At 53.4% G+C, this 25,927-nt stretch overlaps 2 protein-coding genes across 2 annotated transcripts in view; both read right to left on the bottom strand.

The window, feature by feature from the left end:
- Positions 1-474: 474 nt before the first annotated feature.
- On the bottom strand, positions 475-11,502 carry Cacng1 (calcium voltage-gated channel auxiliary subunit gamma 1). Its single transcript, XM_058572204.1, has 4 exons — positions 11,096-11,502; positions 2,369-2,441; positions 1,231-1,368; positions 475-783 (listed from the first exon to the last, which is right to left on the bottom strand). The coding sequence occupies exons 1-4, from the start codon at positions 11,333-11,335 to the stop codon at positions 557-559; spliced, it is 678 nt and encodes a 225-aa protein (XP_058428187.1). The 5' UTR covers positions 11,336-11,502; the 3' UTR covers positions 475-556.
- An 11,226-nt stretch (positions 11,503-22,728) lies between these two features.
- Positions 22,729-25,927, bottom strand: part of Cacng4 (calcium voltage-gated channel auxiliary subunit gamma 4) — a 54,639-nt gene continuing 51,440 nt past the window's right edge. Inside the window, exon 4 of the mRNA XM_046422674.2 lies at positions 22,729-25,584. Coding sequence (XP_046278630.1) covers positions 25,046-25,584 — 539 coding nt within the window. The 3' untranslated portion in view covers positions 22,729-25,045. The remainder of the gene's footprint in view (positions 25,585-25,927) is intronic.

The raw sequence follows: 25,927 nt of genomic DNA, 5'->3' as shown, positions 1-25,927 counted from the left end.
CACGCCTTCCTTTCCCCTCCAGGTTCGGGGCCCCTGGGTTGTGATCAGGAATCCAAGCTGTTGCTGTGCAAGGTGCAAGGAAAGAGTGAGTTTTCTGAGAGTTTTTATTTCAAACAACAGTCAGATTCTACGAGTCAGGGCTCCTGGAAGCCAAGGAGGGATGTTCAGTTCACTGAAAAGGGTGTACCTTGTCACCAAGGAGAGGGGGGCTGGCTTTTTACACAGGTGACTCCTAGACCTGGTAAATGAGCAGAGGGTGTCCTTGTAGGGTTTTTAAAGACAACTGGCCCAGCAGGACAACCTTGGTCTTTGCTGAACAGTTGGGTCCCTCCAAACACCCGAGCACCTGCTGGCCCTGTTCTCTCTGATCCTGGGCAGGGCTGGGCTCACGTCCATTTGCTCTGTTCGCACAGAAGCTTGTCACAACCCAGAGACAAGTTCAGAGAGAGGACGCAGCCCGTGACAGTCACAGAACGGGGCAGAGGGGAACAGGGCAGAAATGAAACTCCCACCTCCTCTCTGGAAGTTTCTGGGCTGGAGCTCAGCTTTCCGAGGCCTAGTGCTCTGGCTCAGCATCCATGCAGGACTCCCAGGGGTTCTGGGGCATTCGAGGCAGGGAGAAGAGCAGGAGGGCAAGGCCGCCAAGGAAGAGCAGGACGAAGGCGGCACAGGCGCATGCAAAGGACCAGGAGTAGTAGTACTCGATCCAGACGGTGTCCTCACTGTCAATCATGCGCTTCACCGACTGCCGCATGACCTCCACCGAGACAAAGATGCAGAGCCCTGGGGACAGAGCCAGGGCCTCTCAGGGTCCCAGGGCACTCCTGCTGCCACCCCAGCCTATTGCTTGGCAGGGAAGGCAGTGACCTTGCCTTGGGTGGGGAAGAACCTGCAAAAGTGACCCATCCGCCCGCCACCCTCTACCCTGCAATTCCTGCCTCCCTGAGCAGGCTGGCCAGATGACCACTTTTCCTTCCTTCTTTTGCTAATGGCGCCCTGGGAAGTCTCCTCAGTGTCTTGAGGATAGTGTCATTGTGAAAAATAGATGAAATAGCAAAAGCTTTCTCCCTGCCAACCCTCCTGGGGTCTCCGAGGCCCCCACCAAGGTGCTCCGGCACGGAGCTGGGGAATGGTCCCCCTCGAGCCCTGCGGTAGGCAGGAGCCAAGCGGGGCTGCTCCATGATTGGGACAGAGTGGTCCCACCCGGGCAAGGGCAGGAGCCCCATGTACCTGCAAAGGCGTAGAACATGGACGCTGGCCTCAGCAGGTAGTCCCGCTTTTTCCGGAAGGACAGAAGTGCGCAGATGGTGCCCACGATGATGAAGCCGAGGCTGAAGATGGCGATGGCGGCCGCGGAGATGCTGTATTCTGCGAAACAGAGCAGCTCAGACCTGGGCTGCATCCCCAGCGCTTCGCCACCGCTGGCTGGACCTTTAGCCAGCTCTGTGACCGTTCTTGTTCCACACCTGGCCGAGAGGCTCACTCACTCACGGTCGCACGAGGGGAAGGGGTGTGGCCAGATGGTCACAGGACTTGTTCACCCCGAGTCTTGCCGTGCAATAAATTACGGGGCTCTCCCCAGGACGGAGGCCTCCAAAGGAGGACAGGAGGCACATGGCCAGAGACTTTATAGATGGAGCAGAAACCTCCTCTGAGTGACAGGCAGAAGGAGGCACTGAGGTGGGTGGTCTGTACAGGATCCTCCAGGGACCCCAGGAGGATGACGGAGTGACAGAGTGTGGGGTGGCCTAGCATGTGTGTGAGGGTATGGTGGGGTAACCTAGTGGTTAGTGTGAGGGTCTGTCAGTGTACGGTGTGTTCCAAGTGTGAGGCTCTGTGTGTGTACATGTGAGTGTGCCCCATGTGCGAGGATCCGTCAGTGTGTGTGTGAGTGTGTCCCGCATGGGCATCTGTCATGTATGTCTGTGTGGGCATGCGCACTCGCGGGCCTGCTGTGCCCTGACGGTAGCGTGGCCCTGAGCTCCATGGATCCAGGGCCTGACGTTCCTCCCAGTCCTGGGGGATCCCTTACCGAGGGGGAGTCCCAGGGATTCCCACCGCAGAGAGCTTCCTGGGACTGTGGGCACTTGTCCTGTTTCCTGGAATCTTTTGGAAAGTGTGTTCCTGCGGCAACATAGAGCCTCCCAGGAACTGTCCCCAACTGTCCCCAGCTCTGACAAATGTGCTTGGGCCCCTGGATAGGGACACGGCTCTTGCAGTTCCCTGGCATGGGAGGCGGCAAGGCTGCCGTTCAAACACGCCAGGCCAGGGCTGCTTCTCATCAGCGCTTTTCTGCCAGATGACATCCTGGCTCAGCAGCATGTGACATAGTGTCCCCCCTGCCCCGCCCCGGCTTCCAAGGCCTCACCCTTCTGAGTGGTGAATTCGAAGATCTCTGAGCTCTCACCGGGGTTGAAATGCCTGAAGTAGGAACAGTTCTTCTCTGAAAGGAGGAAGACGCTAGTGAGTTGGGAGGAAAGACCAGTAGCAAATGGAGGTCTGGCTGAGAGAAGGTGGTGTCAATCTGCTGGGTCAAAATTTGTTCCCCCGACCCTTAGAACACCCTTTCAGCAGGACAATGGGGTTGCATAAGCAGCCGGGAGATCCTCGGGAAGCAAAGGCCAAAGGAGTGGACGGGACAGGGAGCATGTGCTGCTGAGCCTCATCAGGCCAACAGGCTGGGGCCCAGGTCTGTCATTCATCGGGGAACAGGGCACAGGACCAACCAGCCGTTCTCAGCCAAGCAGCGCCTCACCCTGGGGACACTGGGCAAGGCCTGGAGACACTGTGGTGTGGGGAGGGGGCTCTTGGCATCTGGAAGCCAGGGGATGCTGCAGGACACCCCACAATGCAGAGGACAGACCCCCACAACCTAGAATTATCCAGCCCCTAAATGTCAATAGCCAAGAAACCTTGTATTAACCCAAAATATGGGTTTCTTATCAGAATCCAGGCCCACCCAGATTCACAGGGGTACCTGGGAAGCAGGCTTTTCAAAAGCTTTCCAGGAGATTCTGATGCTCAGCCAAGTTGGGAACCCCTGTTCTGGCCTCTAAAAATTCTAGCAGAGGGTTTTTCTGAGTGACTGTCAGGATGAACCTGGACCCAGGCAGGAATGTGAGAGCTGAAATGTGACCCTCATGTCATTTCCTTAGACCTTCAGGAACCGTGCTTGTGTGGCAGGCCAGACAAAACCTGCCCTGGCAAGCTACTTGCTCTACCTGAGCATTGTCGTAAAAGCCACAGAAGGTCTGTGGACACCCCAAATCTGGATCTGATTGGGAGGCAGGACGAGGGGTTCAGCACAAAGAAATTCTTGCTGATTTTAACTATAGTTTCACTTTTATTTTTCTCTTTTAGTCTCTCCTCTCTCCTAACTAGATACGGCATGAAGTACAGTCCTCTTGCTTACCTTTACTCCAGATTTAGGGAATAGACAAATGAGTTATTTTGTATTAGTTTATAATTCTTAAAAAAAAAAAAAAACCTCAATTAGGTTGCTGTTTATCTGTGTGAGGCCCTTCATTGAACGTTGCCTCTGTCTTTGGTTTAAATGACATACATCTACTTTGTGAATTCACGGCTTCACCTCCAGGCTACATTGGGTTGGTCACAAGGAGAAGGATGCTCTTTCTTCTAGGAATGTGCCCTAGGAGCTGCCAAAGGCATGGCTTTACTGCCACTTAATCCTGTGTCCTCCTACCCTTTTCCTGTCCTCCAAAGTCAGGGTTGCAGCCTCTCCTGAGGTCAAGGAAGGAGGCGACACCTGGGGATGGGGTCTGGTTTAGCAGCGGTAGATGTTCCTGGCAGTAAACGGCCTTTCTCCACCAGCTTCTATATTTAAGTCATTTTCCTTTTGAACGAGTTACCTGGGGTTCCTCGCGGCCAGCCACGAGGTCGGAATCGGTGCTGCTCCTTTCTCCCTCACAGCGTCGCTGCTATTTTAGAGCATAATGCAAACCTCTTACATTTTTCAGATTATAAGCCATGGATTTTCTGGCATTGCTGCTTCAAAATGGCTCATGCTATGTCACCAGTCTCCCTGGGTCTCCCTCCGGACAAAAGGAACCTTTCTTTCTTTCTTTTTGTCTCTTAAGAGCCCATTTCAGATGTCATTAAGAACGCTCCGTGGAGGATTGACTGGATTCAAGTGTTTCACGGTCAGCTGCCTCCCCGGCCACTCTCTCTCCACGCGTGGGGGTGGTGAGCTAAAGGCCGCCTCCAGAGTCTGGCTGCGCGTAGCTCTTTGGTCCTTCTGGGTTTCTGAGGTGACTTTCCCAGGAAGCATTCAGGAGCCAACCCCACAGATAAACCCCAGGTCCACTCGGGGTGGACGGGGACCATTGCATGTGTAGGATGAAAACCAAGCCGTGCACCCTGGGCTGGGCCTGTCTGCAGGCGCCAGGCTGTGAGCTCTACGTCTTCCTCGGGTGGTCCAGGCCCACGGCTCTCCTCTCCCTCTTCTCCTCTATTAAATGCCCTCACAGCGGGTGGAGGGAACAGGGCGCCCAGCGGGTGGGATCCCCTCTCAGGGTTTTGGAAGCCTCAGCTTCTCTCTGATGGGACTGCACTGTGGGCCCAAGGGTGGATGGGATGATCCCCCTCCTCCCCTGGACTTGGCCCATGAAGAAGGCCAGTGTCCTCTACCCTGGACCTGGGAGGAGCATCATGCAGGACTGTGTGGCTGCCTGAGGGGGACCACAGGCCCCTGCATGGTCCCTGACGGCCCCCAGAGGTGGAGTGGACACACCAGACCCAGGCCTCAGTTGGGACAAGCCAAGTCAGGCAGCTGCCAGTGTCACTCAAGGAGGGCCCAGGGTGCTGTCAGGTGGCAGCCCCAGCTGTGACCTTGCTTTCCCCACCTGTGCCCCTTGGTCCGGGTCGGTGGTATTTGGGAAACTGCACATCGAGGACACCTTGAAAAGGAAGGACATCCAAAGAGGCCGTGAGTAGCTCACTGGGTCAAGGTAAGGAGTTGGGGGAAGGGACAGGGACAGTCTGGCCCAGACAGCAGATTCCGAGCTTTCCTGCCCACCTTTCTCTCCACCCCTACCCCAGCTTCCATCACTCCTGAGCAAAGCTCGGGCCTCCACAGACGCAGGTGCTTCTGATCAAGTGCGCACCGAGCCCAGCGGCCAAGAGGAGGATCCGGGAAGAGTTAGGATTCTGAGGTTCCTCCCGTCTCCTTTCTCTCCATAAATGGCTTATGGTGATCTTAACATTTCTCTTTCTGTAAGACCGAGTGGTTGAAAAATGTGAAGTGGATGAGTGCTCAAAGAAGACAGTGAACTCAGTTGTCAGTCTCCACTGGGGGCTGGCGGGGGCTGGCCAACCACGTATTCTGGCTCAGGGAGTCACAGCGGGTACAGAACCCCAGCTAGCGTGCCAACCTCAAAGGACCAGAGCAGAGGGCACGTTGACCCCAAGGTGAACTCGAGTAACGGGATGATCTGGACGATCACCGAGAATGGACTAGAGTAGCTGGTGCTTCATAATGGAGACTTTAATATAGTAAGAATAATTTGTGTGTGTGAGAAAAACCAGAGGGAGCTGGTGCCTCAGGGATTGGGAAGGAAGTTCCTCCCAGGGTCATTCATCCTTTTTGTAAGGGACGTTCCCATCTCTTCCCGATGCTGGTCTCTCGGTCCTGTGTCTCCTCTCACCTCCACTGAAGAATTTTATAAAATAGACTGGAGAAATCCCGAGACCCGAGTCCCCGAGTTTCAGAGCACTGCTCTTTGACAGATAAAGTCTAGTTATGGTCTCAGCCTCCAGCCAGGGCTCATGTGGATGGTGAAGGAAGCCCCTGAAATTCCTCAGGGTCAGTGCATGTGCTTTCATGAGGCCCCAATATCTGCACTGAGACTGGAGGAGAAGATGGGCCATGTGGCACCTGGGGCCCTGGAGCAGCTGCTGTCTTTCCCCAAGGAAGCAGAGCCTGGAAGAAGTAAGAGCACGGAATGGTCTCTCTGGGGACTCACCTGAGCCTCCAGACATATAATCTCTTCTCACCCCTGGGGAAGCCTCTGCTGTCATTATGAAGACATTTTAATTGACCTCTAATGTTGATCTAGTACACAGTACTCCTTCTGAGGCTCTTTAGGGGCAGTGGAAAAATCAGATAGTTCCTGTACTCAGAGCCTCGAGCATCTATGGCTGAATGGGGCCTGGAGAAATCTCCTTCTTATACTAGACTAGCTGCCCCCAAACCATGGCATGTCATAAGCTGAACTCCTCATGGTCACTTGGGCCAGCAGCATTTAGGAGCTGGGTTTGTTCAGTGGAGGATGTGGAGGCAGGTGTGTCTGGAGAGCAAGGAGGCTCTGGATTCAAGAATTGAAGGTTGAAATTCAGCCTGTCAGAGGGTTAGGCTGGAAAGGGCATGCTCAGTGTTTCTCCCTGTAGAATGAAAAACACCTATAGGATGAGCACCTGCTTGCTGGTTTGTTGAACTTAGTATAATGTAGTGACTAAGAAGGTGAAGGTTAGGGACAGGGCCTGGGTGTGAATACAAGATGCTGCACTCAATAACTGAGTGAACTTGCTCAACCTAGGTGTGCCTCATATTCTATATGATGAAATGACAATAATGTGGTGGATCTCATGGAGGTTTCAGGGGGAAATCAGATGAGCTAATATATGTATGCCAGTCCACTGCTTTCTGGTCTCTATCTGCTTTTGAGGAAAATCAACTGTCTATCTTATTAAGGATCCCTTGTGTGTGGTGTGTTGTCTCTGTTTTCAAGATTCTGTCTTTATCTTTTTTTAAGTATTTTTTTTAGTTGTAGAAGGACACAATATCTCTATCTATCTATCTATTTATTTATGTGGTGTTGAATATTGAACCAGGGCCTCACACGTGCTAGGCAAGCACTCTACCACTGAGCCACAACCCCAGCCCCTTTGTCTTTATCTTTCAATAGCTTGATTATGGGATGACTAGGTATAGCTCTATTTGAGTTTACATTTCTCTGGCTTCATGGAGTTACATGGATTTATAAATTAATGTTTCATTCGATTTGGGGAGTGCTAGCCATTATTTTTTCATAATCATTTCTGTTCCATTCCCTTTCTCTCTCTTCCTTTCCTTCTGGAACTTTCAGTATGCACGTGTTGGTATCTTAGATGGTGTTCCACAGCTCTCCGAGGCTCTATTCATTATGCTTTGTTCTTTTTTTTTCTCTCTTTCCTTACATTTGCTAATCTTGGTTGATCCATTTTCAAGTTCACTATTTTTTTTTTCATTTCTCTTCTCAGATCTCTTGCTGATTCTCTATAATCAATTTTTTAAAATTTCAGTTGTTACATTTTTTAACTCCAGAATTTCTGTTTGGACCTTTGAAAATAATATTTATCTCTTTACTGATATTCTCTATTTCATGAGACACCATTCTCATTTTTAGTTCTTTAGATATGGAGTCTTTTAAATCTTTAAATGCATTTAAATGGCTGACTTGAAGTCTTTGTCCAGTAAGTCCAATATCTGGGCTTCCTTAGAGATCTGTTGACTCATTCCTGCTCCCTGACCCCACAAACAGTCCATACCATTTTAGTTACATGTGTGGCTTGTGCTTTTTTTGGTATGAAGAATTGATACTAGAGGTACTTAACCTCTGAGGCACATCCCCAACCCTTTAATTTTCTTTTTTATTTTGAGACAGGGTCTAGGTAAGTTGCATAGGGCCTTGCTAAGTTGCCGAGGCTGGCTTTGAACTTGCGATGCTCTTCCTCAGCCTCCTGAGCTGCTGTGATTATAGGTATGTGCCACTGTATCCACTATGTCTCGTGTTTTTTAAGTAATATGATGAGGCAACACTGGAAATCAGATTCTTGTTCTTGAGGGTTTGCTTCTGTTGCTGTTTGTTGTTGTTTGTATAGTGACTGCTCTGAACTAATTTTGTGAACTATGTATTCTTTGTTATGTGTGACTACTGAAATCTCTATTCCATTAGCTTAGTAGCTTGTCAACAGAGATTTCCTAAAATGCTTGGAACAAATGCGTCACCCTCTCTACTGAGGGGCTCTGTGCACATTTGAGGCATGGCTTAAACACTCAGAGAAGCAGCCTACATCTCTGCTTTGGCCTTCACTTTGTACTTGCACAGAACCTCAAGATAAGGCAGAGGTGAGAATTCAGGGCCTTTGCAGATCTTTCCTGAGCATACACACAGCACTGTACATGGCCTTCTAGATTATTAGGACTATGCTGTAGTTCTTCAAAGCTACCTCTGAACATCTCATTCTCCAGTTCTTTGCATAGCCTACTGCATGGCCCAACTGTTATCTGCAGCCTCAGGCAGCCATGATATTAACCAATCATCTCTAATTGTTTTCAACAAATGCCCTTGAGAAATAGACTGTTTGCACTGGATGAGCTGAGTTGGGCCACATAATGATAGCTTTGCAAGTAGAGACTTCTGGGGAATGACCACATAGGTCAGATAATGACAGTTATCTAGGAAAAGGGCTTTGAAAGAGATTCAATCCTTTCTTGTCCCCTGTAAGTGGCTACCAGGCTGCTGATTTTCACTGTGATCGTGAGATGTTGGTTTTCAAAGCTGCAACAGAGATGGAGGAAGGGGAATGGGAAATATATTTTAAATAAGTGATTATTGTTCAGTAAGTCCAATATCCGGGCTTCCTTAGGATCTATGGCTGTATTCTGTCCCCTCTCCCATAAACAGGCAATACTATTTAAATTCCTTGTTAAAGTAAAAATACCACAAAACTTACTCTTCATTCTCAGAGTCACCCATTTTTCTTGAACAAGCAATTTCTGGGTTACTACAAGATTTGGTAGACTGCCACAATTCTGAAAACATTGATTTGACCTTTTTTTTTTAAAGAAAAAACAAAACTGTTTTATCTTTCTTTTATGGAGAAGAAGATTTGAGGGGAGGTGGTTCTTATTCTGTCATTTTTTCCCCTGATGTCATCCCAAATTAATATACATAAAGCACCTACAACTATGTTTGGCACATAGTGCTACATTTGTGTGGCATTATTGTAATTATTATTGATAATAAAAGAACATATGCATACAACCCCCACTTAGAAAAGAGTGGTTCCAGAGCATAGGAAGGACAGATGGAAAAATAAAGGAATTTCATTTGCAGAGAAAAACAGGAAAATGGCAGGAACATGCTTTGGAAGATTATTGGGGGGAGGTAGTGCTCATTGTCACAAATGTGGGAAACATGATTCATGGCAAAGAGATGGACTGCTCAGGCTCAAGGCCAAGCGATGCCTGCTGGTCCCCTGAGGCTGGTCCTCTAGCCAGTCTGTCTCTTCCCTGCATGGACCTTGCTCACTCGTTTGCTCATCTGCTCTGACTTTAAAAGGCAGCTGCCTCCAAGGACAGGTGGACAGGACCACAATGTGTGTTCCCATGTGTGGTCCCTGGAGAAGCTGCCTCACCCTGCCCTGCCCTGTCCAGGGAGCTGGCTAGATGATGCATCTGTTTACCAGCATGCAGCAGTGGCCAAGGGACGTGGGCGTCTGGGCTATGTGATACCCTTCAAGCACATGCCCACGCCTATCAAAGCCCTTAGCCCTGGGACTCAGCGTTTCCAAGACAGCTGGGTATTTACGAGTCTCTGGTGCTCAGCAGAGATGAGCAAGGCTGGGGCTCCCTCAAGCAAGCAGAGGGGAAGAAGAAGAAGGCCAGGAGTGGGAAGTGGGGTTTGGGCTCTTTGCCCCACACCCAGTCTGCAAGATCATTGGGGTCTCAGCACCAATTCCCTTGAAGCGGGGGTTTCAGGAATACGTGGTCAGGTAATAGAATAATTCTGAGCATCAGGAGGAATGTCACACATACCCTGGTCCACTGCCACCTTGGAGACACATTCATAAGTGTGTCTCCAAGTGGATCTTATGTTGCTGAGCCCAAGTCCTGTATTTTATAGAGGAGGAAGCAGAGGCTGAGAAGGACCTCATCCTCCCCGAATAGTCACCTGGGAGGTGGTGAGCAGTGGTGGCTACAAGCCCAAGCCCCCTTCCCTGTGCAGCACTCTTTCCTCGAACAAGTGCTCTGATTGCTATGAATCCTGAGAACTCCATGTTTGCAGAATCTCTATTCTGCAAAGAGATCATTTCACGTGAATACCACATATTCCCTACCCCACCGCCCAGCCCTCGGCCCCAGTACAGGGATTGAATCTGTATCAGTGGTTCTTTACTACTGAGCTACATCCCCTGCCCTTTTGACCTTTTAGTTTGAGACAAGGTCTTGCTAAGTTGCTGAGGCTGGCCCTAAACTTGTGATCCTCTTTGCCTCACCTACTGAAGTCCTAGTTGTTGGGATTACAGGCGTGCACCACTCTACCTGCCTCTGAATACCAGGTATTCTTGACCAGGAATTTACCTGTGGCATGGCTGGGTCACTTGGTAGGAAATGGAGGAATACTCTTAAAGTCTAGCACAAGGAAATGCTGTGTGCTTCTGAAGGGTCTGACTGGAGGGAGATGTACAGAAGGACCCCAGGATCTGACAAGCAGGTGGCTCATGCCCGACCACATCCTGCTTCAGAGACCTGCACCCTGGCTCTGCTCACAGAAGGGCCTGTGCTTGGTTTCATGCTCAACTTGAAATTCTTCGTAAATAGGAATAAGACACTCGGTGTTTTCATTCTGCATGGGCCCCCACAAGTTCTGTAGCTGTCCTATCTACACTCCTGCCTGGAAGCCGAGCAATGAACCCACCAGTCCCCGGGTCCCTCCAGCCTGAGAACATAGAGCCACCTGCCTGTCATGGAAAAGAGAGAATGGAGCTGGGACACCAATGGGTGACCGCTGCCGGGGTCAGAAGCCCCGGGGCTGGTAGACCTGTTCAGGTGCCTCTTGTCCCACCTGGCCTGCCGTCTGCTCTGGATGAAAAGCCCCGAGCCTCAGCCAGACGGAAGAAGCTGGAGACAAATACCCTTATTTGTCAACCTGGCGGCAGCCACCGGTACCGCTGCCACAGGCAGATCCAACCTTCTTAGGAAGGGCCTGGTGGCTGCTCTGACCCCAGGCCGAGAAACCCGCCTTCCTTCCCAAGGGCGACTCATCAGGGGAATGGGAAGGGCCAAGGGGAGAGCGGGTTGGAGAGTGGGTACGTTACCCCCAGGCAGGGTGATGGCGCCACAGTTCTTGTCCTCAATGTCGTCCACAGGAACGCGCGTGGTGCAGATCCTCCAGAGGCCGAAGTGGGCTGCCTCGCAGGTGGCATTGTTGTGCTCCATGTGGGGGCTCAGCACGGCCCAGAAGTCTGTCACCACGGCCACCATGGCCAGCACAATGCCCACCAGGATGCAAAAGAGGGCCACACGAACCTTCAGTGCTTGGGTCTGGGACATGGTGGTCACCAAGGTGTGGGTGCCTGGGGCAGGGGACAGCAGTATCTCCCAGGGTATGTGGCTGCCCCGCTAGCGTGGTGGCAGTGGTTATCAGGCCAGGGGTGGGAGCTAACTTTAGTGTGCCTGACTGAGCCAGAGTGGGCTGGCCTTGGGGCTGAGGGACGCCGGACAGGGCCGAGCAGCTGCCCAGACGTGTCAGGGGCCTGAGGAAGGCTTCTATTAATGCTGCTCCCTGGGTGTGTCACCGAGGATGGCTTCTGCTCAGGTTTCAGGGCCCTCTTCCCCTTTGGAAGCCAGAAATACCCTGGGGCGGGGCAAGGAGAGAAGGCTCTAGATGGTGACTTGAGACCTCCGTGGAGTGGAGCGGGGAAGGGGCGCAGGGCAGGGGCCCAGGGAAGGCGACAGCCCACCAGGTGCGTGAAATCTGCCAGCTCTGGGCTGCAAGGCACAGCCTGGCAAGGGCAGGGCCCTGGGAGACCCAGGTGGCAGGGCTTCCTGGTCTCACACTGGCAGGACAGACACCAAGGCAGGGAGAGCGGGCCCTCATCCTGGGGATCTGGGGAACCCAGGAATCTGCCTAGGGTCATCTCAGAGACCCCTGCCCACGGCCCTAGAGGCCACCTCCCAGGCAAGCACTCTAGCCACAGGCCCACGTAGTCCCCCATGCTGCAGGAAGATTCGGCCGGCTCCCAGGCCTGGCCTTCCCCAGCTCTCACCCCACTGTGGTCACATTATTTCCTTTTCAACCCTCTTCTCTGCTACTGGGTCCAGAAGAAGAGCTCCGTTTGGGGTAAGTCTTCAACAGTTTTCTGAAGCTTGAAACTGCCCTCTGGAGTGAAGAGAGACCCCACCCAAGACACAGAGCCCGGCTGCATGGGGCTGCAGCTGTGTGCCAGGGCACTGTCCTTAGTTTTGCCTTTTATAAGTGGAAAATAAAGATGATCCATTATGCCTTCATGTACAAAGTAAGCGTTTATGTAAAAAAAGAAGGGTAGTAGGTTGATTTGTGGCCAGTGGGTGCACATTCACAGCAGAGAACAGAAGAGGATTAGGGATCCTTGTCCAAGGGTTCTGCCCACCTCCTGGCCCTCAGCTCCTACGTGCCTCCTGGGTTCTGCTCTCTCTTCTGTCTCTGCTCAGGCCTTGTTGGGTGTATCCAAGAGGCTGATGCATGACCAGGAATAGAGCCTGAGTTGGGCAGGGCCTCAAACTTCAGAATCCTGGCCTCAGGTTGACAGGCTTATAGAAGGAGTCTCCCAGTGCGTGGAGAGACATTCTTGGAGTCACAGAACATTAACACTAACGGGTGCTTCCTCTCTACCAGGTACTCTGCTGAGGCTTCTCATGTCACCACAGTTGATCTTCCCACTAATCCATGGGGTGAGAACAATTATTGCTCCCATTTTTACACAAGGACACAGGCTCAGAGACATGAAGTAACTTGTCCCAATTCACACAGCAAGGAAATGGTACAGCCAGTGTCAAAACTCAGATTATGACCTCTAAGAGCTTCTCTCAAAAAATGTTCTCATCTTTGCTCCCCTTCCCCCCCGGCCCCTCCCCTGTGTTTCCGGTAGGGCTAGTCCATCACAGTTGTCTGAATGCCCAGTGACCCACTGGGACCTGCCACGCCCTGCTCAGCTCAGAGGGACCCTCTGGCTCCACGTAGGTGGCTCCTCTCCATGGAGAACTCTCAGAAACTGGGCTCTCGGGATGCTGGTCACCTCGGCTTACCCACTGCATGCCATGCACCCCAGGACAGCAGCAGCTGGGGAGCCAGACGTTTCCGGTGTATAAAGACAGAACATCGAGAAAGAAGCTGTTTAATGTTAGCATCGTGAGTAAGCGTGGGGTCATTTGAAGAAATGCAAATGCCTTTCCCGGTAAAGAGGGCAGCTGAGGCTGTCTTGTGCTGCCTCCGGAGGTCTTGGAAAATGCATGGCTCCTGGTGCTCACTTGACGTCAGCTGCCATGACTTCGTGGTCTCATCAAAGAAACCCGGCCTCTGCGAGAGGGCAGCGTGGAGCAACTTCTGCCGGGCTTTGCCTCGGTGAGGGGGCGGGTGTGTGCCAAGTCCTCAGCCCAGTGTGAGTGGAAGCATTAAAGATTGATGGCCTCTTCCTTTGAAGTCGTCTTTGTGTGCCTCGCACCACTTGGCCCGGAGCTCTGGCGATGGCAGGCCGGCCTCCTCCTCCTCCCTGTCCACTAGATCTCTTCAAGCAGACCTTTTCTGTCACAGGGGCCACTGTCAAGCTGTCTGTTTGCTCTCCCCGACACCCCAAGCCTTGCTGGACCAGGAAGGGTGTCAGTGGCCATGGCCACCCGCATCTGCTGGGAGCCCGGGCAGGGACACCACCTTAGGCTCCGCTCAGATGCTCCACTTTCCAGGACATCAGGCAGGAGAGCGTCTTCGGGAGGCAGCGGGTGAGTGGGCAGAAGCTGGCTGGGATGGAGCCAGGCCCAGGATCAAACCCTGTGGCTGGTCTCCAGCTGTGTGGCTTCCAGCAGGTCCAGAAGCTCTCTAAGCTGCCCTTTCCTCCTTTGTAAAATGAGGGCAATGGGCCTGGAGGGAGCTGGTGGGAGGATTAGAGATGATGCGTTTTAGCAGCTTAGACCAAGATAGATGCTATGGATCGGACTGTGTCCCTTGAAATCCACATGTTCAAGCCCTGGCCCTCTCCCTGCTAGTATCTAGAGAGGAAGCCTTGGGAGGTATTAGGTTTAGATGAGATCATGGAGGGGGAGTCCTCAGGATGGAATTTTCAGAAGAGACCACAGAGCTGCCTCAGTCTCTCCACGTAAGCACACAGTGAGGAGGAGGCTGTCTTCGAGCCAGGAAGAGAGCCCCCCACCAGAACCCGACCATGCTGGCGCCTCAATCTCAGATTGCCAGCCTCCAAGCCCAGGAGAGAAGACAATTCTGTGGTTGAAGGCACACAGTCTGGTGCTTTGTTATGGCAGCCTGATTAAGACGGCAAGCTATCGATCCCAGAAGGCTGTTATGATTATTGTGGCTATTTATAGACTACAGATGGTTTTTTCCCTGATGGGCGATAAGTTTTAGGAAGGCAAGGACACTGAGACTTTGCTGTATCTCTGTTCTAGATCCCCTCAAAGGTCCAGCCCAGATCGCAAAGGGTAGAGTCTTCATAAATGCTTATTGAATGACTTTTGAATGGATAGATAGATGGATAGATGGATGAACAGATAAACTAAAGGAAGGAGACAGGATCTCAAATACTCTGTCACGTGACCCAAGAGACATTTCCATGTGTTTAAGATCACAGTAACCTAAGAAGTGGCAGCAGGGGCCTATCTGGGACCCCCTGGACTAATGGGTAATATGCCTTTGGGTGCTGAGGAATGTCTTAGGAGGACAGAATCATCCCTTGGGAGGTCAAGTTCAAAAGGAAGTTGCTCCTGAGATCTGACATTCCCACAATCTTCAAAGTGGATGGGCCACACTCAGCTCAGGCAAGGTGAATCGGTTTTCATTTGTCCTAAAAGGCTCCTCTTCTCCTAAGAAGGAACAGAACAGAACTAGGAGAAGAAAAGCATCGTCTCTCAGAAGTGGGATTTATTCTAAACCCCAGGGGCAAGGGCCCCCCACACACTTTCTTTGGTCACATGCTGATCTGATTTTGAACTCAGGCTTAATTTGGAGAAGGAGTGGCTCTGACTGTTTCATCTTAAAACACCATCAACAAGCACGGCCCCACCCACTGTCCTAATCTCCTGACCACTTCCTCTCCCTCCCAGCTCCTTAAATTAGGTCCCCTGTTGCATCAGGCTCCTGACCCTCAGTTGCATCCTTCAAACCTCTGCCCAGTGGGACCCAGGTCTGTGTGTCACCTGCTCCTCCCCCAATGCCCTTCCCAGAGCTCCTGCTCCAGAGGCAGACAGAGGCAGGGGAGCAGCTAGAGGGAAAATGCATACCTAATAAAACACAAGGCCCTTCACTTGACAAAGAGGAAATGGGATGAAATTACTGGACTCAGGAAGTTTGGGGGGCTCCTCTTCAGCTCACGACCACTGAGATGTCCTCCTCCTATTCATGTGCCCCAATCCCTCCGGTACATCAACTCTCCCAGCTTCCGTGTTTCCTGGAAGTCTTTTCTGACTGCCCTCCCCACGAGGGCACCTCCTCCCTGTTTCTCTCACACCCCCCTGAGCCTTCCCGCACACACAGCCGGCCAGGGCTCGGGTCCTGCCTGGGCCAAATGGATGAGATCCTCCCCAGGACTCCTGGCCCTTGAAAAGTCATCAAACCAAGCCTGTCTGAGGAGGGGCTGGGGCCTCCCACGACAGAACTCCCTGAGCCGAGAGTGGTGGGCAAAGCTCCAGGCAGGACACAGGGCCCTGGTGACGCTTCTGTGCTGCGTCTGCTTCCACAGAGCCCTTGGGAGGCCTGTGCCTGAGGCCTGTTCACAAAGTTCATCCCGTAAGCCCCTGGGGAGGGCAGCACAAGGACAAGGGTCCCCTAATGTGGACCAGAAGTATCAACACTATGATGTCTTTAACAGTATTTCTTCAGGGGAAGGGGAGGGGAAAAAAGCATCAATTTAAAGAAAAAGATGCAGTAAACAATTGTACAGGACACGCCTAGGATGTGGCCAAAATCTAGCCTGCGTAATGAAGAGGCAGGTGTGTGGAGCTTAGGGCTGCTGGGAATGTGTACATGCTTCTGGAAGGGCTAGTTGAGGCCTGGAAACCCAGCTTTGCTGTGGACTTGACTGTGTGCCTCATGAGAGATGGGTCACCTCCCTGAGCCTGTGTCCTTGCTCACGGAGCTCACATAACCTTGTGGGCTAGGGAGAGAATTAAATGCAATAACGTATGTGCATACACGGGACCCATACATGGAGGCGGTGATGTGCATAGTCTCACCAGAAGCCCTCTGGGGGGCAGGGTGTGCACTGTGTGATGCCTCTGACCTGCGCAGCAACAGGAGACAGCTCGTCATTGAGCAGGCCAGAATGAAAGGATCGCAGTGATTACTCCCCAGCCAAGAGAATGATTATCTGATGAGCCCTTGGAAATCCTCGTTGGCCATCTTCCTCATTACCATTCCTCTGGGAATGATTCTGGGGAATTTGACAACAATGCTGAATCCTGCAGGAGAGGTAGGGATGGAGTTAGGGAAAAACTACTTTATGACTGTCACTGTCATTGATGGATGGAGTCATTCACTCAACAAACATTGTCATCTTGGGGCTAAGAACATGAGGAAGACACCCGGTCTGTCCTTGAGGAGCCCACAGTCCCATGGAAGAACTGGACATAATCCTTCCACTGTGATAGCAGCTCTGAGAGGGGAGCAGGAAGCAGGCTGGGGACACAGGTGGTCAGTAAAGCGTTAACTCAGCAGGCCGGGGTCGTCCAAACCCTGCACATTTCCAAGAAAGAACTGGCGCTAGGTAATAGCTCCTTCCTCTTTCTCTTCTTCTTTTTGGTCTAGGTGACAATTTCTAAGCCCTTGGAATATGCTGCCTGATACAAGTGTTTTTCCATAGCTGGGACTTGGGCCATACCAAGTCCCTTACTTGGGCCATACCAAGTCCCACTGCTTATGTGAACAGTGGGATTTGTGGGGAGGGTCCTGGCCCATGCCACACAGTTTAACTTCTGGGATGGGAGTCCGGAGACTGAGTAGCTAAGGCCATTCACGAGGCACTCTGTTCCTAGGTTTTGACCCTCAGTAAAAACCCCTGAACACAAAGTCTCATCTCAGATGAGTTTTCCTGGTGGGCGGTTCTTCAGGTGTTGTCACACGTCATTGCCTGCAGAATCAAGCTTGGATTTTGCTGGGGAGGACAGCTGCTAGCTCCCCTGGGCTCTCCTGGACCCTGCTCTAGGTACCCTTTCCCTTCGCTGATTTGAATCTTGTCCTTTCACTGTAGTAGACAGAACTGGGAACATAACAGCTTCTCTGGGTTCTGTGAATCCTTCGAATGAATCATTAAGACAACTGGAGGGTGGTCATGGGTACCCCTGATGCACCACTGTGTGGTGGCCATGCTGGAGGGGGTGGGCCAGGAGGGAGCTCGTGGATGACATGGAGGATGAACAGGGGTTAAGGCAGGGAAAAAAGGGGCCCAGACCATTTATATGTGGTTAGGTCCTGGCGGGTTTGAGGAACGGGAATCAGAGGGGAGAGGAAGCGGGGGAAGGAAGCCCGCTGGGACCAGACCCCACAGGGCTCCATCAACCACATGGGAAAATGGAGTGTGTCTGTTTCCCAAGACACCAGGAGCTTCAAACTGGGCATCCTGTCTACATCTACCTGGGTCAGCACTAAAGCAGTGAGGGATGAGGGGGGTGGGCTGAGATAACAAGGGGCCTTTGCAGGCACCGAGCACCCAGACCAAGGCAGGGCTGGTGGGGGGACTAAGCAGGAAGGGATCTGTGTGCGAGACCCACAGGCGGTGGTCCCAAAGGGGTTTGGTGGGAGACTTGGTGGGAGGAAGGGGTGAGGGTGGCAGACAGAGGCCTGGGTGGACATGAGGCTACTGATAAGGACGAGACAGTCCAGTGGGTTTAAGCAGATGGGTTCAGATTCAGACACTGAATTTTTGCAATGTAGGATATGCCTGTAGACCACAGTGAGCCCAAGGCAGCGATTTAATTAAATAGAAGGGATCAAGGAGGAGTTGGGAGCAATGACAGAGCTGGGAAGGCCTTCAGGACCCCCGAAAAGACTCCTCCCCAAGGCTCCAACACCTCTCTTCTGCAAGTCCAAGTCCAAGGATGTGAGTTCATCGCCGGCTCTCATACAGAACGCTGTTCCTCACCTGTGCTGCCAGTTTTGTGAGTTTAAGAGGATCCACCTCAAGCTTATCTGCTCTAGGCTTCCTCGGCACCCCCTGAGCTTCTTCAGAGCCCCCTCTCCTTTGCTAGCAGGGAACTCCTGGCCCTGAGTGAGGGGCTGGGCTGCTGGGGGTGCTCTATTGGGAACCTGTTGGGGGACCTTTGCAGAACAGGCAAATTTCTCCAGGGAGGGTGGAGGGAGCAGTGTCCTCAGGGGGGTGCATGGGATCATTTATCCCAGGAGGTGGAGAGAGTCAAAGATGCAGGAAGAAGGCTCAGCAGAGCTGGAGGACGGGAGGGAGGGTTGGCTGGTGCAGAAGGAGCCCAGAGCCAAGGAGGGTAGCAGAAAGACCTGTGGGCAGGCTGAAAAATGACCACAGCCACATTTCCCTTCCCATGTCTCCTTCTAGAACCTAGTCCCTCCCCGAGAGTTGAAGTCACTTTCTCTCCCCTTGAGCCTGAGCAGACTTTTCATTACCTGAAGCACAGTGGGGCCCTGGGACTTCTGAGACTGCCACTTTTCTCTCATCTCAGGACCCTGGGACCCAGGCACCAGGGCTCAGGCCACACGGAGGCCATGTGGAGGCGCTGAGTTTGCCAGTCTCTGCTGCCAAGTGTGTGAGCAAATGGGCCTCCAGGGGATTCCAGCCCCCCGCCATGGAGCCTCTGGTGGAGGGTCTTAAGCCATAGTGCCCCCTTCCAATTTGTGAATTGTTGACTGCGCTCATCTAGTGAGTAGTGGAACTTTGACCCCTAGTGCTTGAACTCTTGTATTTTGGAGGGTGTGTGTAAAATGTATCAATCTTTGAATTAGAAAAGCATATATATTGTTATTATTTTTTTAATGAACCTGGCTACTGCAGCTTAATTTGCAATAAACAATTTGGGTCCTGGGTGTCTCATAAGTGTTACTGTGTCCTCTAAAATGCTTCTCGGGGGACAAAGGTCAGGATAGAGGTCCACCAGCCCTTCCCTTGCTGGTAGGCACAGGGTGGGGGCTGGTGTTCGACTATGGACTTCTGTTTTCCCGTTTGTTCTGTAATTTTGTCCAAAGCTGTAAGTTTAAAAATATCTGTATCAGGAGTCTCTGCCTCATCTCCCCTCTGAATTCCAAGGCCCCGGAGCCACCCTTCTCCTTTCCTCCCCTGTCCCTCCCCTGTCCAGTCACTGGGGCCGGGCAGCAGGTTCTATATTGGGCACTGGTGCAGGGAGCGGAGTCGTGTGACTTGGCGCTCTGAACTCCCCGCCTCCCTCCTTCCCTCTCCCTTCCTCCCTGGGCACCAGCTCAGGCGGCTGCACACCTGGGACCCAGGGCACCTCTGGGTGCAGTCTCACTCAGGGTCCCTGGGAGCGGGTCAGGACTGGGCTCCTACAGCCCACCCTCAACTTTGTGAGACTAAGAACACTCCAGTGGGGTGGGGGGGCTCCCAGGGCCCGCAAAGAAATCAGCAGCTATGAAGAACCTCAGCCACCAGTCCCCAACAGGAGACACCAGTGACAGGAATAAATGGACATCAGCTGGAGAAGAAACTGGCAGCGGGAAGACTGGCCCAGGTGCAGCCACACAGTTGGAATGTGGGTTTCTCCTAAACCAAAGAGCAGTGGCCACAGGCACCCCCTCCACAGGCTGTTCTAGAACAATCCATTGTGGGAAACTCCTGGAGCGCTATCAACAAACCCTCTTGAAGGCTCACTCATTGACCTTGCAGGGGTATTTATGAATGTTTCCAAGTAGAAGTCCTTGTCCTAACACTCCTCGGGGGGAGGTGGTACCTTAGAGGGAACAGGGCTGAGAGAGGCTGGGGAACTTGTCCACGGCGGCCCTGGGGACAGGGGAGGAGGAGCTGGGGCTTGATCTCCATCTCTCTGGCCCCCGGCCACCTCACTGCAGCTGCCGGCTGTGGGAAGACACCACTGAGCCGTTGAGTCCCGGTGTCAAGCCGGGCCAGGCTCCCAGGCTTGTTGAATTCCATCAGCATTCTGTTCCCAAACCCAGGCCCAAAGGCTTCCAGGAACATTTCGCTTCACTCCTGACCCGGCCATTTTCCCGCTTTCTTCTTCAACCCCCGACTTCTATTTCTGAAACTGGAGGCTCAAGAGTGAAGAGGAAAAAGGCAAAAATCTAAACACATTGCTGGGAAAAGGCATGCTGGGAAAAATGGATGAGTTGTCCTAACAGCTGCACAGTCCAGAGGCAGTCACCAACAGCCTGCTCGGTGACCGTGCACGAGGGACCCGCCTCTCTGTGCCTTGTTTTTCCTCACTGTAGAATCGGGCTGGTGTGGGGCACTCAGCTTCAGCATTATAGACATTTGGAAACACATCATTTCGAGGGGGTGGTGTGGAGGTTCTAGTTGCACCAAAGGGCTCAGAATACAGAGAGTGACGAGGTCCCATACTAAGGTATTTTTATTTTTTCTTCTTCTTTTTGTAATACTAGGGGTTGAAATCCACGGGTACTCAACCACTGAGCCACATCTCCAGCCATTGTTATTTTTTATTTTGAGACAGGGTCTCTCCCAATTGTGGAGGCTGGCCTGACACTTGCAATCCTCCTGTCTCAGCCTCCTGAGTTGCTGGATTCCAAGCCTGTGCCACTATACCTGGTGAAGGTCTCACTTTTAAGTGGGTACTGCCCAACAGTTTGGGGGTGAGGAGGCCAAGGAGGGGGGCCTGAGACTGGCCAGCTCTTCCCTGTTTTCCTCTCCCTGCTGGCTGGACTGCCTATCCCACATCCCTTTGCTCTTACACATGGACATGTGATTAGTTCTGACCAGGACTACATGGACAGAGGGTGGGGCCACAACTTCCTGGTCCATTAGAATCTCCCACCGTACCTCCACCCCTGAGATCATCCACTGTAGCCGCCCTCCGTCTGCATAGAGATGAGTGTCCACACCCAGGGTGACCCCCACAGCATGGCCTCTAAATTCTCTGCATGATGGTGTGAAGTGGACCACCTCTCCTGCTCCAGCCAGTGGACTTTCTAAGAGTGAGAAAGGAACTTCTATTGTCCAGTGTCCATTTGGGGATCGTTGATGACTTGGCCAGTCTAAGCAACACAAGTGAGCATGGAACAGGGGCTTTTGAGCAGGAGGGGCTCCGAGTGGCCTCTTCGTTAGGGACTATCATGTGTCAGTTCTTGTGGGCCTAACTCTGCGAGTGAAGGAGCTGGAGATTTCTGCTGCACTCAACACACGATCTCGTGACCACGGGAGGTGGGAGCAAGTCACCAGATGCAGACTGGCATGGGAGTTCACCTGGGATGGCTGTGAGGCTTGTGCTGAGCCAGAGTTTCCTCAGTGCTAAGAATAAACAGGGGACAGAGAGGTTCTAGCACCAAGTGCCAACTCCAGGCAGCAGTGGCTCCAGGCTGGTGGCACAATCAGCCTGCAGCTTGGGGGTCAGTGGGTGGGACCTGGCAAAGACCTGAGCTCCCCTGGCCCTGGGGACTGGAGGCTCAGCTCATCCTCTTTCCCAGGTGCCTCTCAGGCAAAAGCAAAGAGGATGAAAAAGCCAGTCCAGAAACGCAGGGAGCGGTCTCTGCAGGCTCAAGGGCAGGGGTGTAGGGACTTTGGGTCTCAGCCTCCCTTCTCGGTTCCCTTCACTAGGACCAGGGTATGAAAGGTCTTCGTGGGAACAAAGTTCTCTTGGATGAGCCCCAAGAGTTTTGTCCCCTTGGTTTCAGGAGGAGCAGCAAAGCTGTGGCTCTCAGGAAGACGACTCAGGTCACAGACCTGCAAGAAGGGGAGGTGGAATTGGATGTAAAGGTCCCTGGGCTGCAGTGGGCCATACCTGGGGAAGGGCACCGATTACCCTTTGTCATGCCCCTGAGGAGGGGAACCCTGCCATCCACCCATGGCACACCCCCGGGGTGAACCTGGTGGTTTAGGTGTTGCTGGGACCGGTGCAGGATGTCAAGTAGCGCCTGGATCAAGGGGATCCCTGTGACCCCTTTCTCTATTCCCCAGGTCACTCCTCCCCGGGGCTGGGGAAAGTGGCAGCTAGCTGCCCAGCCTGGGATCAGGTAGCTTGGTCTGGCAACAGCAGCAGGAAGCCCATTTATCCTCGATCCCAGCCACTTTCTCTGGCCACAGAGCTTACATGTGGGTTCTTGGGCTCATCTCACTCTTATAGTCGCTTGGGAGGGGAAAGGAGTCTGGTTAGTGGACTCTCTCAGAACCCCTCCAGGTAACATGGGGCCTTGGTGGCCTGGCTTGGTCTGCCAGCCCCCACCTGCAGCTTCCAAGGACAGGCCTGGCTCACTCAGCTGTCCACATGCCCCCCACACTGTAGGGTGGCCTGTCCATCTCCCGGCTCATCTGTGGAAAGTTACCACAATGGCACCACCCAGAAGTCTGAGGTAGTCCCCGTCCTGGGGAGGTGGCCAGCGAGCCAGGCTGCAGCCAGCTAAAGCAGCCCCCTCAGCCTCCCACTTCTCTTGGAGGGTCCAGTGTCTTCGGGACCTGGGACACTAAGTGTCTACAAAGACTCAGGGGGGGCTCTTCCCGCACCTCCCTGCATCAAGAAGAGAACATTTTAAAAATGTTTTTATTTAATTAAAAAAAAGAGAGACAGAACTAACAACCCCAAACCAGTGGTGGGTACGGACGGGATGGCGGGTGCTTAACTGGCGAAACACAGGGTAGGAGGGCGGGCTGGGGCGGGAGGAGGCGGGGAGGCGGGCTCAGGCCACACATCCCCCAGGGACGGCCAGGTCCGAGACTGCCTGGGCCGAGCTGCAGCAGCAGGAGGGCGGCCAGAGACCAGGGTCCTGGGTGGAGCGGAGGCAGTGGGTGGAGAGGCTGCGACGGCAGGAGCCTCTAGGGGCGCTGTGCCCCTGCCCTGCGTCCCTCCTGGTGGCTTCTTCGCCTTGGGTCTGCTCTCTCGTGGTCCCCAGCGTGGGCCCTGTGTTCTCTGCCTGGGGCTGGGCAAGAGGTAGGATTCAGTGGGCGCAGCGCTCTTGGGACGCTCTGGGGCAGCGGTCGGGGGTGGCTCGTGTGGCAGCAACAGCAAGGTGACCTTGCTTTTGGAGGAGACAGAAGACAAGTCCTGGGGTCCTGCTGGGGGACGGGGCTCCTTCAGCCTGGTGAGACGGTGGCATGGTGGTGAAGTGGTGGAGGAAGGTGCGGGCTGGGTGGGGAGGGAGGCAGGGCCCGGGCGGCCCCTGACCCTGGTGCTCACTGCTGTGCATGCTTGGACACGTACAGAGCCATCCTGGCCGGGAGGAAAGGGTTTTGAGCAAGCACAAAGGGGACCTGGCAGGCCTCGCGTCTCAGCTCACCCGCACGCAGGAGCCGGGGGGGTGTGATGTCCTTTCCTGGGGGCCAGGGGCGGGCAGGGAAGGACGCAGGTTGTCACGAGGCCTGGTGGACCCAGGTGGAGGGCGGAGTTGTCCAGGGTTCCGTGAGCAGGTGGCTGAGGTAAGAATTGGTTCGGTCACTTCCGAGAGCGACAGCTACCGGGATCACAGGTGACTGTTGTTCAAGACTGGATTAAGAAGTTTCAAAAAGTAAGAAATGATTTCTCTTTAGAAAGCACACGGTTTATAGAAAAGGGGGTGAGTTCCGCGTTCCAGGGGGCTCTTCCGAACCTGGACACACCTCCGCTTCCTCGGCTTGCTGCAGGAGGGGGCGGGAAACGGCAGGAAACACTGCGACCCACAGAACCCCCTTCCTCAGACACACAGTGCTGAGATTTCTCTCTCCGAGGGAGGAAGAAAGGCCCAGATCAGCCCCTTCCGTCAAACTCCTGCACTGTGTCCTTTCCACTGGTGGCAGAATAAATTACAATAGGAAGAGTTGGGGGGCATGTTGCTGCTACTTTTGAAGATGAGGAAATGAACAGAACTTGCTCTCCTGGTACCGACTGAGCAGACCATGATTGGTGACCAGCTAGGAAATGGATACACGTCTTCTGGTTTATGTATTTATTTTCATTTGTTTTGGTTGCTATTCGCCCTCTGGTCTCTCTTTCTTACACAGATGTTCAGGCTTCTGTTGCCAAATGCCATTTGGGGGCGGTGGGCTGGGGGGGGGGTCTGTGCCATCCCCCAGCAATCCCCTACAGCTCAGGGGACAGAACTGCTCCTCAGACCATTGGGGAGTGTCCAGCAGGAGGCCACTCTGACCTGTGGATCCCTCCAGACCGTCAAGTTCAGTCAGTGTGTCCTGCCCATTCTGAGCCAAGCAGAAACTTCCAGAAGCAGGCAGGGAGGTCATCAACAGGCCTGACCTTTGCCTCAGACTCCTCCCCAAGCCTTGGTCTCCTCTGGAGGAGGGAAATCGGCCCCAGGACAGCACGAGGCTGAAGCACCAGTTGGCTATAGAGCTTGCTCTTCAGAATGACTGTTTTCAACAACAGAGTGCCAGAGAGAAAGAGGGGGAGAGAGACAGAGAGGGAGGGAGGGAGCTTCAGCATCCTGGTTTCTGGCTCAAAGACACAGGGACTTCTGGTTCAAAAGCAGCTAATGAGAGTGCAGAGGCCCCTTGTGCCTGAGAAGCCTCTGGTGGCCCAGGGCCCGGGGCCCAGGCAGGCAGGAAGGCCCTAAAATTCCATTCTTCTGGCAAGATTTGTTTCCAAGAGGAGATAATGGCTCAATTTTATTTTCCCGTGCAGCTCAGGAGACTCTTGGGCCTCCTGGGAGATCAGGAATCCCGGGGGGCAGCCGAACACCCATTCTGGGATACAGTCCACCTTCAGCTTCTACCCCAGCCCCGACGCTAGGCTCCGGCTTCTTCCACTGGACACCAGCCCACAACACCTTCCGAGACCAGGGAGGGTTGCGGGTGGCTGCAGCTCATTGTCCGTCCGTCCACCTGAAGCATCCTGTGCCCTCCTGTGTGACCCAGGCAGCCGATCCGGGGAGAGGCCAGTGCTGAGAGGAGAGGAGGGGTGGGCCGCTCACACGGGGGTGGTCCGCCGGCTCAGCATGCTGACGTGGAAGCCCTCCTTCAGGTCCTGCTCGAAGAAGTCGTGCACCTGGAGGAAGCCGGCGTCCTGGTCGGGGCTGTAGCTGGCCGCCGTGGTCACCTTGAGGGGCTCCCTGGACAGTGTGTACATGGACAGCTCGCCCATGGGGATGGCCCCGGCGATCTTGAGGCCCACGGGAGATGCGTCCCTGGAGGGCGAGGCCTCGGTGGACCTGGAGCTGGACCTGGAGCGCCGTCGCCGGTACCGGTAGCTCGGCATCCTGGCATAAGGGGACGAGGAAGAGGCCTTGAGGAATTCCCGTTTGGTCTTAAACCTCAGCTCTTTATTTTTCTCAATGTAAATGTTTACAGCCAGGACGCCCACGGTTTCGGCCACAATGAAGGACAGGGCCCCGAAGTAGAAGGACCAGCCGTAGTTGTAGTGGTTCTTCCTGTCTTCGTCCCGCTTGTCACTGGGGTCGCCCGTGTTGCTGGAAATGTAGACGATGATGCCTATGATGTTGCTGAGGCCTGAAAGAGAAGCAGAGGCAGGGGCCGGGGAGGGACAGAGGCAGAGATCAGACCCTTGGCCGCAGCGACAGGACAGGGGACAGGCGGCCGGAGGAGGGGCTCTGGTCATTCCCCTCCTGGAGACGCCTTTCTTCATTCTGGTAGCTAATTGTTCTAAGAACAGTCATCCCTGGGTATCCGGGAGAGATTAGTTTCAGGACCCTCAGAAGATGACAGATCTGGGGCTGGGGTTGTGGCTCAGTGGTAGAGCACTTGCCTAGCACATGCAAGGCCCTGGGTTCGATCCTCAGCACCATGTGAAAATAAATAAATAGAATAAAGGTATTGTGTCCAACTACAACTA

Source organism: Marmota monax, unplaced genomic scaffold, assembly GCF_021218885.2.
Source record: "Marmota monax isolate L192 unplaced genomic scaffold, Marmota_monax_Labrador192_F-V1.1 WCK01_AAM20220418_F8-fsc00173, whole genome shotgun sequence".
Lineage (NCBI taxonomy): Eukaryota > Metazoa > Chordata > Mammalia > Rodentia > Sciuridae > Marmota > Marmota monax.
Note: the sequence above shows the minus strand (reverse complement) of the source record. Positions and strands in the feature narration are given on the sequence as shown.